This window comes from Mustela erminea, chromosome 13 (genome assembly GCF_009829155.1).
Source record: "Mustela erminea isolate mMusErm1 chromosome 13, mMusErm1.Pri, whole genome shotgun sequence".
Taxonomy (NCBI): Eukaryota; Metazoa; Chordata; class Mammalia; order Carnivora; family Mustelidae; genus Mustela; species Mustela erminea.
In genome coordinates, this window is record NC_045626.1 from 38,241,337 (window position 1) to 38,258,024 (window position 16,688).

Consider the following 16,688-nt stretch of genomic DNA (forward strand, 5'->3'; position numbering starts at 1 on the left):
AAGCAGAGAATTACATTTTCATTTCCTTCTGAGAGAAATGAGAAAAAAATGCTCTAGTACTTACTTTTCTCCATAAAACCTTTCAAAGAATTTTTCTTTCCAAGGTTCTGTTTTCTTTTCCTTCTCAATTTCTTGCCTTATCCGCAACTGCATTTCTGGAGTAAACTCTCCTAGAAAGCAAATGCTTATATACTGAGTAAAAGTGATCATTATCTTTTACCGATTAATAAGGAAAATGTAATTAATTTGAGTAAACTTTTATGGGTGTTGCAAAAGAAAAGGCTGAGTACTGACAATATTTCTTCAGCTTCTCTCTTTATGAACATCGCTCAAATAGTCATTTAGTCGTAGATGAACTTTAAAACCCTCAGCAAATAAAGTGTATGCTAGGGGCTGTGAATGAAGTAGCATATATTCAGTGTCCCTAATGAAATCAGTCTGGCGGGAGAAAAGGCACACAATTGCCTATAATATAATGTTGAAAGCCCTGTATGGGCTGTAAGAATAAAGGTAGTGAGGGGCACAGAAGAAAAGGCACTTCATTCTGCCTGAATGGATTAGGGAAGACCACATACAGGAAATGGTACTTGAGTAAGCTTTTGAAGGATGACCAAGCTTTTATAAAGTAATTAACTCACAAGGCACAGAGATATGAATATGTATGTTTATGTTCTTTTGAGTGGCCAATTGTGAGAATGTAGGAGTAGGATGAAATGAAATGGGAAAGGTAGGCTGAGGCCAATTAGCAAATTCATGGTTTAAAGAAAGTTCTACATTTTTCCTATAAGAGACAGAGGGACGTGCTGACGGCATCCACTCAGGGAGGAATATGGCCTAACAAGTGGCTTAAAAACCAGGTGTAGACATGGGAGGACTCCAGCCAGGAGGCTGCTGAATGGCATAGATGAGAAACAGAGAGTACAGTCGAGCCAGCAGCTGTGGGAGTGTTCCAGGACATTCAGAGTCAGAGCACAATCGACAGGTCATGACCGGATCAGGAGATGGGAGAGGACAAGAGAGATCAAGTTCCAAAGTGAGAACAGAGGTGACATTAATGGAGAGGGGGCAGAAGGGACGGCAAGGTGAGGGGAAGGGAGGACAGTGAGGTTAATACTGACGTTATGGTTTTCAGGTGCTTGGTATCAGCTCTGGAGATCCAGCAGGCATTTGGAACAGAACACAGGATTAGGAAAGAGGAGTTAGAACCAGATGTGGAAGATCTGGCATAGGGTATACCAGGCGGTGAAAGAGGCTGCTTAGTGAATGTGCACAGCGACAAGAGGAAGTACCAGAGAGAGTGGTGGAGACATCACCATGTGTCATCAGACGGAAGAATAGAAGCTCCAAAAGGAAATAGAAGAATGGCTATCAACAATGCAGCCGCAGGAAACAATTTGAAATATATTGTGAATGTCTAAGGTACATGATTTCAAACTGGATGGGTTAAAAAAGAAAAAAGAGATATTGCAGAAGGAACATAAAACGTAAGGACCAAGAAGAGGAAACTGGGCTTTGCTATTAGAAAGTCATTAACAGGGGCACCTGGTTGGCTCCGTTAAGTGTCTGCCCTCGGATCAGGTCATGATCCCAGGATCCTGGAATTAAGCCCCACATCAGCATCCCTGCTCAGCAGGAAGCCTATTTCTACCTCTCCCACTCCCCCTGCTTGTGTTCCCTCTCTCGTTCTCTCTGTCAAACAAATAAATAATCTTAAAAAAAATAAATAAAGAAAGAAAGCCATTAATACTCTCCAGGAGGCATTATTTTAGTTGTGTATAGTGGGGTCACACCCAACCATAACAATTTGAGCGGGTAAGAGAGTAAAAATGTAGTACCATTGGTTATTTTTAGTCTTTCAAGAAGCTTGGTGACTAAAGAAAAATCAGGTGAAATGGTGACTTTAGGAGAAGAAAGTAAAGCCTAAAAAGAAAGTAAAGCCTAAAGAAAATTCTTTAGGCTCTAGGACATTAAGAAAATACATAATACTTCAAGCAAGTGATTAAAATTATGATTCCAAAGAAAATCTAGCTTGATCAAAAATTTTTATTATGTTTTGGATATCGTGCTTCCTTCAAAAATGTTGTTTCTCAAAAATGCCAAGTATAACAAAGAATTAGTGAAGTCATTTGGAACAGAATGGGTGTTTTTAGTAAATTAAAGTATACTTCAGGGGGAGAAAAAGACTTGGAAATCAGAGAAAGGTGCAAAGCTCAGTATACTGTGTGTACTCAGATATGCCAAAGAATAATGGAAAAAAGAAATTTACCTTCTGCCAGTCGCTGTTTCCATCCTTGAGCTGCATATGCAAAAAATTCATTATTTAGTGCTGAAGAACTGAGGCGTAAAATTCCATCGCTTCCCATCTAGGAAATAAGCCGACAAAAACAAGATCCATCAAGGAGAATTCAAAGCAAAAGTACACAGGAAAGAAGTGAACACAGGGTGTATGCGTGAGAGAGAAAGTGTGGGGTAGGAGAAAGGAAGAAAAGGAACCTACAGAACGGGAACCTCCTGGTAGAAAGCACACAGTGATGACTACAATGACAAAAATACATCAATTTAAAGGAAATCGTTATTAGGCATTTCCATTATTGGTGGTGAGTAAAACAAACACATGGAATTTCATCAAAACAGTGTCATATCTTTACCGTTTTACTATGCCGTAAATGGTACCATGTTAAAAATCACCATGTTGACACCTTTCAACTAACTTTCAGAAATTAAATTTTCTAAGATTTGTGAAAGCTAAAGAAATCCAGTCTGATCACTTGGGTTCTTTCTCTGGCTGAGGTTTAGACAGGGAGAAGTTCTAAAGCATTAAAACGAATACCCCCACACTGTCATACATACCCCCTCATCTTCTAATTTGGATGCACACAAAAAACCAGCTAAATAGTTAAGGTGCACAATGCCCACAACCGTAAGCTACCGACCTTTTGCCTGAAACATACTAACTTTTAAAAACTCACATGTAGAAGGGATTCAGATAAGCATCATCAAACCGGGTGCTTTTACCTTTCCAATTATTTACTGCACCTCCTATGTGCAGATAGTCTGCCTGCGGACACAGAAGATCAAAGAACTGGCCTCATCCTCGACTGGCTGCTTATGGATTGAGGAGTGAAGATCAAATGGTGTCAAGCCGGGGGTGAATGGGAATTAAGAAGTGCTAAGTAATAAAAGCTGGGGGATGCTATCTAGGTGGACGAGAGCTGTTCGGAAGAACTGGATGCCAGAGGCAAAGGTGGGTCCTGCAAGATAGATCTGGACGGCATGGTTCTAGAGAAAAAGCATGTAGTGCCCCGTAGAGCTCAGGAACTTTCCTGCGGAGGGGGATGGGTATCACAAGGTAGCGGTAGCCACCTGGCGTTCGACGATGTGAGGTGCTTTAACCTGCTGGTTAGAGGTGTGGCAAACTGTAGCTCCAGTTACATTTTCAAAGATTTCCTCTTAACTCCCATCTACACACTTCATGGGTCCTAATCTCTAATTGTTGCTGCTCCCTGAAAACATGCCCAGAGATTTCTCATCCCCAGGCTTCTGTGTGCTTGTGGTCTCTTCCACAGTCCATCTTCACCACCGAAATCCTCCTCCTCTTTTAAAATCTCACTCAGCGCCTTCATGAACGCGTCAGCGGAACCATCCTCCAGGAGCAAAGGAGAACGCTGAATCTAAAAGTCAGTATTATACCAACAACCCTACACTGCATAATGCTCGATCCGATTCAGGAGAGAGACGCTGTGAATAAACATGAGGTATGCTGAACGCTGCCATCATGACATCCAGAGGGAAGCCACAGACTTGACATTCTTAAGTTTCTTCATCTAAGAAGCTGCGGATAGCACACTAAAACATTCAGTGCACGTGGAAATTTTCAGGCAAGGCTTCGTTCATTTATCGGATCACTGTTTACTCACCCCGAGCTATTTCATCTTTATTCGAGACCCTTATTAAGCCACTCATACGAACCCATGTACCTGGTACGTGTATACAGTGGCATTAAAGAAAAAGCCCCTGTGCTTACATTGAATGTATTCTATGCACAGCAGAAGCTTCTGGTCCCTGGAGAACTCTTCCACCCGCACAACTATAACACAGTCCTATCACCATGCCAGGATCCTACCTCAGTGTCCTACCACAGCCCTAAGACTGGAGCCTTCCTATCTTCTGACTGGACAAGTCTAGGACTCTGTCCTCTGGAATGCAGTCCACGCAGTGAACCAATGGCTATCATTTGGTCCTGCGTCTCCAACAGATTGTGCCTGAGACCCAAGGGGTGGAGTGAGTCAATCTTTATACTCTCTCTCCGGTAAACCACGGACAGACTGTATACTTTCTGTGGCCAGAGCTCTAGGCCTTCTGAGAACAAAAGTCCATGTCCCTGGGGAAGAATCATTTCTACTCGGTCAGGGCTTCTCAGCCTTGGCCCTATTGTCATTTTTTAAAATATTTTTTAAAGATTTTATTCATTTATTTGACAGATCACAAGTAGGCAGAGAGGCAGGGAGAGAGAGAGGGGGAACCAGGCTCCCCGCTGAGCAGAGAGCCCAATGAGGAGCTCGATCCCAGGACCCTGAGACCATGACCTAAGTCGAAGGCAGAGTCCTTTATTTTTTTTCCTTTTTTCTTCTTTTCCTTTTCCTTTTTTTAGATTTTATTTATTTATTTGACAGACAGAGGTCACAAGTAGGCAGAGAGGCAGGCAGAGAGAGAGGAGGAAGCAGGTTCCCTGCTGAGCAGAGCGCCCGATGTGGGGCTTGATCCCAGAACCCTGAGATCATGACCTGAGCTGAAGGCAGAGGCTTAACCTTCTGAGTCACCCAGGTGCCCCCAGAGAGTCCTTTATTGTGGCAGCTGTCCTGTATATTGTAGGTTGTTGAACAGTACCCCTGGCTTCTACTCACTAGATACCCACAGCAACCCCTCTCCCAAATGGGACAATTGTAAATAACTTCAAATATTACCAAATGTCCCTTTGGGGCAAAATCATCCCCGGGTGACGATCATCACACTCTTGGACATGGTAAAGGCTCCATGGTAGCTAAAGCTTTGCCCGGTTCCCAGGTGTCTCTCACACCAGTGCATCAGTGGGCCGAGAGAGGGGGTGACTGGACAGGTGGGATAATCAGCCCTCACGGTCATGAGGAAAGAGAACTTCTGCTATAGGACAAAGGCAGAGAGAAGGATACAGGGAGCACTGGAGCTTCATCGGGACCTCTCTGGGTGCTTCTGTGGCTGATGGTGACAGTGAACACAGATTACAGCAATGGCAGCCAGAAAAAGCACAGGATTCAAAGGCTCCGACTCCTCAGGAATGATGGTTTGGGCCACTTCCACCAGGCAAACTAGCAGAATTCCTGGCTGAGTGTGAGGGTATTCAGAAATGGGAGACAGAGAAGGGAAATGATGAACTTAAGACCAGCTTGAGACTAGCAGAGTCTGTAGCTACACTAACTCCCTCGTCATAAGTCTCATTTTTTGTTTTTGTTTTCTCACCAAAATATCATGACTGGCCACTCCTTAAAGACTTAATGACAGAGGGCACTTAACATAAAGCACTTTGAAAGAGATCTAAGCAAAGGCAATTAGGATGAAGAAAAGACAGTTCCCCTAAAAGTTATGCCTCTAAGGAAGTCTGAAATTTTCTGCAAATGTTGACTCTGCATGTGTGTCTGTGGTTTGGGAGCCTTGAGATAAAGCAACTTCACTTAGGAAGACTAACAAGGAAGAGATATTCTTATTGTGTAGATTTTAAATAGGACTAGTAGGTGGAAGGCAGGTTCCCTGAAGAGGTAAAGAAATTTGTTTGCTATGAAGTGCACTTATAGAAGGCAATGAATAGGTTGGGATTTTTCTATATTTGAGGACTTCATGGTGCCTTATAATCTTCCACAGTCCATGCAACACCTAACACATTGCAGGTACTCAATAAATGCTTATTGCTTCCCTTGCTTTGTGTAATTGAAAGATTTAAAATTTAACGTCGGTAGTTGATATGCAGGATTTTCGTTTCCTGTATTCTCCCAGGCCAAGAGTGTGATTAGTTATTAATTGAAATTTCAGCATAATTTTAAGACACAAAGAAATACCAGATCCAGATTAGCTCTGTCAGAGTTTCGGGATTTCAGCGCATGAAAATGCAAGGCAGTGTGAAATAAACACATTAAAAAATGTGGAAGCTAGCCCTGAAGGAAAGTGTTTTTCTTTTAAAACAGAAAAAATAATATTAACTGCCAGACTTCCAGCCTGTATGAGACAGCACAATTAAACACTGGAGCTAAATTGGACTTAGGAAATACGTGCCAATAAAACTTTTAAAATACACTATTAATTTTATGGCCTTTAAGAAATACTGTCCAAAAGACATAACATTTTAATGAGCTGGAACAATAAACATTTCTGAAAGGTTTATTTATTTATTTATTGCTGAGCCATAAATTCTTGTTTTTCAGATTGCCCATGCTAGAAATGCTCATTCTAAAAACTTCCTTAACTCTCTTATAATGAAGTGTCTAACTAAACTATTGATAAATTATGCTACCTTTTTAATTAGGAGGGAAAACCCCTGAACATTTTAGTTGTTACAGAGGAAAATAAATATGAGTAAAGGAAAATTCCTTTGTGCTAAGGTCCTTTCACAAAGGTTTAAACCCCTTATTTGTGAGTCTGTCCACTTGCCTTTGGTATTGGTTATAACGTCCATTTTGTGGGATGGATATCCATGGAATTCAAAAGGTTGAAATGCCAGTTCTGCTTGTACCCTATCCAGTTTCTGAAGGTCGATGAATTTTAATTCTGTACACAAATATATCTATGTTTAATAATAATCCTTTAAACCTCTAATATATTCTTTATCACTTTTTTTCTTATTTTAGGTTTCCTCTAAGTGATTCAGAACACATGACATGTGGGCTGCAAAGTGGAACAGTGAGAGATGTGTCGGAGAGTTTGAAAATAGCCCGACAATAAAGGGACACCTAGATATACTAAACAATGTGGATTTCATTCTACAGACAATGGGGAGCCATTCAGAGTGAAGCCACCCCACACTGAGCATATGCAGATAAGCAGGATGCTGGTTTAGGCAGGGTGGTCAGGATGGGCCTCTCTCTTGAATCCTCACTATTGATAAGGGATGTTCATGGAGACACCAGACAGATATGAGGAAGGAGTCTTGAAACCATCTGGGAAAGAGTGTGCAAAGTAAAGGTATGCCAGTCCAGAGACAGACTCTTGGCGGAGGTTGGGGGAAGGTGCTACCAGGAGACCTGCAGACCTGGAGACACACTGGACAGGAGAGGCACAGAAGCTGAGGGAAAAGAAACATGCTGGGCTACAGTAGATCCACTGTATAGCCTGCCCACCCTCCACCCCCCCCTTGCAAAAAGGGAGCTGGAAAGCCTTTGGCAGATTCTGATCTGAGGAATGGGAAGTTCTGACATTTCAAAAGGATAGCTCTGATGGCTGTGTGTAAAAAAGACTTTAGAATAGTGCCATCTAACAGTAAGATAAATGTCAGCCACATATGTGATTTCAATTTTTTAGGAGTCACTTTGAAACAGTAAAAAGAAACAATGTGAAATTCTAATAACACCATTTAATCCAACCTATCCCAAATGTTACTGTTTTAATATATAATCAATATAGAATATTAAGATATTTTTCATTGTTTTGTGTATTAATTCTTCAATCTCTGGTGCAAATTTTTAAATACCTCATTCTGATCAATCCTGTGTCTTTTGCCCAGCAGCCACTGGTGGCTCACAGCTATTGGAAAGAAGAGTTACAAGGACACAAGCATGTCATTACAGGGATGATCCAGGAATAAGGTGATAGTAGCTTGGACTATGGTGACAGTAGTAGAAATGGTGGGAAATGCTTGGCTTCTGAGTTTCTTCTAAGGGCTGAACCAACAGAACTTGACATATTGGATGTGTGGTATGAGAGAAAGAGATCTGGCAAGGATGACACCAAAGACCTTTTTTTTGGCTTTGTCAACAACGATTATGAAATTTCTATTTACTAAAATGAAGATGACAATGGAAAGAGAAGATTTGGTTTTAAACCAGTTAAGGTTGAGACGCAGGTAACAATTCCAAGCAGATGCCTCCGATAGATCATTCTGCATATAGCATATAGGGTGTCCCGGACATAAGCAAGACCAGTGACAGGGACTCCTATCCAGAATCATCTGGGGAAGGCCAAAGTAAAAATGACAAAAAGTCTTACAATTATTTAGACAATGGAAGTAAAGAGAAGGGAGCTCTTCAAGAGAGATATAGGAACCAGACTGATGGGGCTGAGTGCTTGTGTCGTGGGTGGTGAATGAGACTAAGGCATAAATGATGAGCCTCAAGTGTAGAGCTAGGATAATTTGGTTGTTGCCAGGAGCAGAAATCAGGACAGAAAAAGGGTACGAGGAGGAGCTATATTCTGGACAAAGAAGTGATGGGTTTTGTTTTGGATGTGCTGACATAAGGATATCTTAAAGACATCCACATAAAGATGTCTAATCAATAACCAAGACTTAGGACAAGAAGCTCAACAGCAAGGGAGGGATCCAAAACAGAAAAGAAGGAATTGTCAGCAAAGAAAGTAGAGTTAAAAACATGGATATGGGTAAGAATACAAAAGAAGAATTTACCAAAAAAAAAAAAAAAAAAAAAAAAAAAAAGACGGCTTTAAAGCAGAGCCTTAGAAACACTAATTCAGAAGGAACAGGCAGCAAATGTTGATCCCTCTAGAAGACTGAGCTAAAGCTCTCTGACCGAGAGAAGAAAATCAGAGCGCGGAGCCTCAGAGATGCAAGGCAAGTAAGTGACCTGTGTTGAGTGTGTGCTGGTATCTACCAACCGTGTGGAATGATTTAAGTTAACAGTACGTGCAGTACACTATATAAGTTGTGGTGTCCAATTTAAAGAAAAAAAAAAAGTCCATAGGGTCTTTACAGCAAAGACAAGCTAGGCAGGGGGAGACCAATCAGGAAAGGAATGCAAGAGCCAAAGAGTAACGAGCAGATAAACCATTCACTGTCATCACTGAGCCTCTTAGACTCTGAGCACCCCATGCTCTTGTACCGTGTGCCCCAGTAAGAATTAAAGTCAGGGCACTCATTCTCTCTAACGGGTAATTTTTCATTTTTTATCTCATTTAGTAGGATTCAGGTAGCTCGGGAGACTCCATAAATATGCTCAAGGTTTATCCATAATGGAAGATGTAATTCTTGAAGCACAAACTTAGGCATAAAAGTGAAAGAGGGCTCGAGAGAGGGAGGATCCAGCAGGGGAGACGGGACTCACAATACACTAAGGACAACTGGGCCACTAACTTTCGAATGCTATTTCCAAAACTGCATTAAGACAGTATTTCCCAAAGTGTAATTTGCAAAACAGGAATTTAAATAAGTAATTTTAATTTTAATGGGTACTCCACCTACAAGGAAACTTATTCTGCCATCTGATAAATACAGCGTGTATTTACTAAATATGGTTAAAATAGTTTTCTTTACTGTATTTTCTAAAAACCATAATTTATTTTTAATGCCCAAGAATATATCTATCATGCAGTATTTCTCCCATTTTTTAACCCTGTAATCCTCTTATAGAATAATTACCAATATTTCATGGAACAAGTATTCTCCAGAATATAAATTTGGGGAATGATGCGTTAAAGGATGTAAATCAGTCAGAAGCAATGAAATTACCCTAAGCACAATGAAAGTGCACATGCTGGATACTAAATCCCTGGTGAACAAAGGAACAAAAAATGCTCTCAGATATGGACATGGGATCATTTCCAGTACAACACAAGAATCAAACATTCAAAATAAATAAGTAAAATATAGTGAATATAAAACTAGGGAATATCATGCTAAGTGAAATAAGTCAAACAAATACTATATCTTTTCCCTCATATGTGGAATCTAAAAAACAAAACAAACAAGAACAAAAAAAAAATCATAGTCTTAAATATAAACTGGCGGTGGCCGTAGAACAGGTTGGGAGGGGGATGGGTGAAATAGGTAAAAGGAAGTAAGAGGTACAAACCTCCAGTTATAAAATAAATAAGTCATAGAGATGAAATGCATAGCACAGGGAATATGGTCAATAATATTATAATGACATTGTATGGTAATGACCCTTACTTACTGTGGTGAGCATTGAGTAATGTATAGAATTGTCGAATCACTATGTTAGAGACCTGAAATAGCACTGTACGTCAACCATACTTCAGTAATATAGCACCATTTGTCAACTACACTTCAATAAGAAAAAAGATGAGCAGGTAAGCAACGATTTTTAAAAGTAGTGAAAACTTGTAAAGGGCGATGTAATATGCTTTAGTCTACAGGCCTAAACAACTTCAAGTTCAAAGCCCACTTTAGAAAACAAGTATTTGCCATAGCTCGTTTTTAAAAAAAATACATCAAAATATAAGCAAATGTAACAACATTTGTTCTGAAAAGTAAAGACTCTAATTTTAGCGGCCCCTGGGTGGCTCAGTCAGTTAAGCACCAACTCTTGATTCTGGCTCAGTTCAACATCTCAGGGTCATGAGACGGAGCCCCACTTTGGGCTCCAGTGTCAGCGGGGAGTCTGCTTGAGATTCTCTGTCTCCTTCCCCCCCTGCCTCCCCCCACCCCTGCACTCAGTCTCTCTCTTGTGCTCTTTCTCTCTTTCCAAATAAATTTTAAAAATGAAAATAAATAAACAAAAAGTAGAGATTGCCATTTAAAATTGTGACTAAGACTATATGGAATTACATGGAAGTTAAAGAAACAAACATGCTCATCTTCCCTCCACTTAAGTTTAAAAAAAATATGCATGGAATAAGCTAAAGTAAACCAAAGGGACATCTCAGAGAGAATATATTATCCCCCAATGGCAATAGTGAGATGGAATAGGTGGAGGCTTTTGTGTTATCACTGTTGTGATAGGGCTTTTATCACAAATTCCCTCTCCTGAACTGAGCTGGTGCCTTTTCCTTCTATTACTTGCTCCTTTGGGGATCACTGCTGAGCACTAGGGCGAAAAGCACAAGGTATAAAGTTCAGCATGGAAGGGTTTGGGAGATGGAAGCTCCCCCATAATGTGGATGATGCCAAGTGTAATGCTTAACGAGAATGAAGTTCTTCAAGCAGAGGAATGAGCACAAGAAGTACATAGCAATAGTTAATTATTCAATGAGATTTTTGTGTGTGTAAATTACAAAGGGCTTTGAGACTAAAGATTATAAGATGGCATAATGATAACTAGTCCTATGGGAACTGCTTACTGCTTTCTCATTTAAAAATGCATAGAAACATACGTGTGTATGAATCTATATATCTGTATCTATCTATCTATCTATGTGTATCCATGCATTTATGTATATGTGTCTATACACACACATACACACACACACATACACCAAACACACAAGAAGTTTTCCCCTTCCTCTGGAAACAAATTTGTAAGCAATTCAACCACTTTAAGATCATGGTCTTCTTTAAAATGCAATCTCTTGTGCATTCTAAGAGAACTGCTCTCTCTCCCACCAGATGACCTGACCAAGCCCCGAAATCCACAGAGGAAATGTTCAGTCAGAGGTTAGGGAGGCCATTCTCTAGAGTAAGACATGTTGGCAAGCAATTTCTCAGGCCCCAAGCAATAAGAGAATTGGGAAATTCTCTGGGATTGGGAAAAAGGAATTCCCCAGTAATAAGAGAAAAATAAAAACTTTCTCATAATTACTGCTATGAATTTCAGCATATACAATAAGAAAAACAACATTTGTGGGGTGTGTATATTAGAAATATATGAAAAAAATTTTGATATTGATTCTTAAAAACTTTCAATTATTGAGTTTCAATTACCATACTTACATGAGATTTCTCTCAATCTTCTATACAATCTTATTAGCAACAATAAACATTTTCTAATGACATTATCCTATGTTTCTACACTCTGCCACCTTCTCCAAGAGTCATCCCACTTGCAGATTTTAAAGCAAGGAGTCTTTATTCTTATATGGTACTGGCACATATCAGACAGAAAGATCAATGGAACAGAGTGGAGAGCCCAGAAATGGACCTTCAACTCTACTTCAACTAATTTTCGACAAAGCAGGAAAATTATCCAATGGAAAAGGACATTCTCTTCAAAAAATAGTGCTGGAAAAATTTTACAGCCACATGCAGAAAAATGAAACTGGATCATTTTCTTATACCATACACAAAGATAAACTCAAAATGGACGAAAGACCTAAATATGAGATAGGACTCCATCTAAATCCTAGCAGAGGGGGGCACCTAGGTGGCTCAGTCAGTTAAGCAGCTCCCTTCGGCTGGGTCACGATCCCAGGGTTCTGGGATCAAGCTCTGCATCGGGATCCCTCCTCAGTAGAGAGTCTGCTTACCCCTCTCCTTCTCCCTGTCTCTCTGCCTACTTGTGCTCTTTATCTGTCAAATAAAATAAAAATAAAAATAAAAATAAATCTTTAAAAATAATTCTAGCAGAGAAAACAGGCAGCAACCTCTTCAACCTTAGCCAGAGCAACTTCTTGCTAATACGTCTCCAAAGGCAAGGGAAACAAAAGCAAAAATGAACTAATGAGACTTCATCAAAATCAAAAGCTTCTGCACAGCAAAGGAAACAGTCAACAAAACTAAAAGGCAACCTACGGAATGGGAGAAGATATTTACAAATGACATATCAGATAAAGGGCTAGTATCCAAAGTCTATAAAGGACTTATCCAACTCAACACCAAAAAACCAAATGATCCAGTCAAGAAATGGGCAGAAGACAGATATGAACATTTCTCCAAAGAAGAAATCCAAATGACCAACAGACACATGAAAAAACTTGGCATCAGGGAAATACAAATCAAAACCACAATAAGATTCCACCTCACACCAGCCAGAATGGCTAAAATGAACTAGACAGGAAATAACAAGTGGTGATGAAGATGCGGAAAAAGGGGAACCCTCTTACACTGCTGGTGGGAACACAAACTCGTACAGCCATTCCGGAAAATAGTATGGAGGTTCCTCAAGATGATAAAAATAGAGCTAACCTACAACCCAGAAATTGCACTACTAGTTGTTTTTCCCCCAAAGATATAAATGTAATGATCTAAAGGGGCACCTGCTCCCCATTGTTTATAACAGCAATGTCCACAATAGCCAAACTATGGAGAGAGTCCAGATGACAATCAGAGGATGAAGGATAAAGAAGATGTGATAGATAAATAAATATAGATATACACACACAAAAATGGAATATTATGAAGTCATCTAAAAATGAAATCTTGCCATTTGCAATGACGTGGATGGAACGAGAGTATTATGTTAAGTGAAATAAATGAAATAAGTCAATCAGAAAAAAACAAATACCGTATGATTTTGCTCATATGTGAAATATAAGCAACAGCAGAGAGGATCATGGGGGAAGGGAAGGGAAACTGAATGCGAAGTCATCAGAGAAGAAGAATAATCATGAGAGACTCAACTCTAGGAAGCAGACTGAGGGTTGCTGGAGGTAGGTGAGGGGATGGGTAATTGGGTGATGGGCATTAAGGGCAGCAAGTGATACTATGAAAATTTTTAAAAAATTAAAAAAAATTAAAGTGCTATTCCATCTTCAGTGTTTTGGAAGTTTGCTCAGAAGAAATATAGCCAGTGATGAAATAGGTGAGAATAAATGAAATAAAGACATCTAAAGGCAAAGAAAAAGTCACTGACAGATCAAGCTTTGATCAGCTTCTCAAAACTAAAAAAGTGTATTTTGTTGCTTATGATTCATCTCTTTTGTTTTATTTAATTTTGCAGACAATCCCTGACCAAATGCAGATAAATAAAATTTGAACAAGTTTTAGCAAATAGGAGAATGTGTGTGTGTGTGTGTGTATGTATATATATCTTCGAAGAAAATCACTCTTATAATTGCATTTTCATCAATGTTCTCTCTGTGGGAGGGAAATAAAACTTTCAATGTATTCCATCATGAAACAGAATACTAATGCTTTATTTAGTGAAAATCAAGCTCATGTTCTTGTGTAGATAAAATAAGATTATGTCATAATGTAGTGGGAAGCAATGAATCACTGTTTCTACTTGTAATACACTGAACAGCTGTGTTTAAGTGACTGTCTATTAGTCACTCATTTCTTTAACAAACATTTCATAAGTATCTACTACATGCCAGGAACCATGAAATGGACAACGTCTGCTGCCACAAAAACCTAGCACCTAGAATAAGACAGATAGTATGATAAGTACCCAGAGAAGAAAAAGACACTATGAGAACCCCTACACCTGGGTATCGAATGTTTTTAATTCCCCCTTTGTAGTCTGTTTATATGCATGTCTGTACATACCTCTTTCCTCCTCTCTATAGTTCAACAATGGACCCAACCCACTTATTGTTCAATAATAACTAAAATCAATAACTATATTTAATTTTGTACCTCCAACAGCCCTGAAGGTAGGTAAGTGGTGAAGCAGGATGTAACCCCCTAAAATGATACCTCTTTACACCATATGGCTTCCTTTAATGAACATGCGGGCATTCATTCTTTCACTCAAAATCTTTATATGCTAGGTGCAGGGAACGCGGTGATAAAAAAATATACAGTCCCTTTCCCATAAGGTTGTGATCACAAATTGTGTTAATGTCCTTGAAGGAGAAGTAACGAATACTCTAACACAATGTTCTGGGTGTAATTTTGTGCAGGAAGGATTCTCTGAGGTCTTGATATTTAAGCAGGGATGCTTAAGTGAAAGATGAGAAAGTGTAAGCTATAAAGTGAATAAAGGAGAAGTCCAACAAATTATTAGCAAACTGAATTAAAAAATACATTAAAAGGATCATAGACCATGATCAAGTGGGATTTATTCCAGAGATGCAAGGATGGTTCAAATATCTGCAAATCAATCAATATGATGCAGTATATTAACAAAACAAAGAAGGAAAATTTTATGATAATTTTAATAAATTCAGAAAAAGTATGTGACAAAATTCAACATCCATTTATGATAAAAACTCTCAACAGAGTGGGTATAAAGGGAATATAATGCAACCTAATAAACACCATATATGATAAGCCCACAGCTAACATTATATTCAATTGTGAAAAGATGAAAGCTTTTCCTCTAACATCAAGAACAAGAATACCCACTCTCAATATTTTTATTCAACATAGTATTGGAAGTCCTAGCCGAAACAGTTAGGCAAAACTAAAACAAGCAAACCAAAAGGAAAAGAAAGAAATAAAAGTCATCCACACTGGAAAGAAAGAAGTAAAACTGTCAGTATCTGCAGATGACATCATTCTATACATAAAAAAAAACCAAAAAAACTTCACCAAAAAACTATCAGAGGTAATACATGAATTCAATAAAGTAGCAGGATGCAAAATCAATATACAGAACTCTGTGGCATTTCTGTACACTAATAATGAATTATCAGATAAAAATTAAGGAAACAATTTATCTACAACTTCACTGAAAAGAATAAAATACCTAGAAATAAATTTAACTGAGGCAGTAAAAGACCTATACCCTATAAACTGTAACACTGATGAAAAAAGTGAAGAAGACACACATAAGTGGAAAGATATTCCATGCCCACAATTGGAAGAATATTATTTAAATGTCCATACTACCCAAAGCAATGTACAGATTTAATGCAGTCCCTATCAAAATTCCAACGGCATTTTTTCATAGAACTAGAACAAATAATTTCAAAATTTGTGTGGAATGATAAAAGATCCTAAATAGCCAAGGTAATCTTGAGAAAGAAGAATAAAGCAGGAGGTAATCATGCTCCTTGGTTTCAAACTATACCACGGAACTACAATAATCCAAACACTATAGTAAGGGCATTAAAACAGACACATGAATCAATGGAACAAAACTGAGAACTCAAAATTAAACCAACACATATATGGATAATTAATTTACAATAAAGGATCCAAGAACATACAATGAAAAAAGTCTCTTCAATAAATGGTGTTGGGAAAACCAGACAGCCATGTGCAAAAGAATGAAACTAGACCATTATATTATATACAAAAATTAAATTTAAATGAATTAAAGACTTGAATGTAAGACCCCAAACCATAAAATTCCTAGAAGAAAACATAGAACATAAGGTCCTTATCAACACTTTTGTGGATCTGACTCCAAAGGCAAGGGAGAATAAAAACAAAACAAAACAAAATAAAACACAAACAATGGGATTACATCAAAATAAAGTTTTTGCCTGGTGAAAAAAAACATCATTGCAACAAAAAGGCAACCTACTGAATGGGAACAGATTTTTGCAAATTATATCTTTTACAAGGAATTAATATCCAAAATATATAAGGAATTCATATAAGTCAACAACAAAATAACAACCTGATTCAAAAATAAGCAGAGGATTTAAATGGATATTTTTTCTAAGAAAGACATACAAATGACCAAGAGACACATGGAAATGTACTCAACAGCACTAATTATAAGGGAAATACAAATTGAAACCACAGTGAGATACCATCTCATACTTGTTAGAATGGCTATTATTAATAAGAGAAGAAATAACAAATGTCCACAGAATGTAGAGAAGAGAGAACCCTCATGCACTGTTGGTAGAAATCTAAATTGGTGCAGCCGGTATGGAAAACAGTACAGAGGTTCCTCAAAAAATTAAGAATGGGGGTCACCTGG

General features: G+C 38.6%; 1 protein-coding gene across 10 annotated transcripts in view; it reads right to left on the reverse strand.

Annotated features, from left to right (window-relative positions):
- The window catches only part of ASXL3 (ASXL transcriptional regulator 3), a 183,707-nt gene that overhangs the window by 15,226 nt on the left and 151,793 nt on the right, over positions 1-16,688 (reverse strand). For all 10 annotated transcript variants that reach the window (XM_032310801.1, XM_032310802.1, XM_032310804.1 and 7 more), the window contains 2 exons: positions 2,267-2,363; positions 65-170 (listed from right to left, as the gene is read on the reverse strand). In XM_032310801.1, coding sequence (XP_032166692.1) covers positions 65-170; positions 2,267-2,363 — 203 coding nt within the window. The remainder of the gene's footprint in view (positions 1-64; positions 171-2,266; positions 2,364-16,688) is intronic.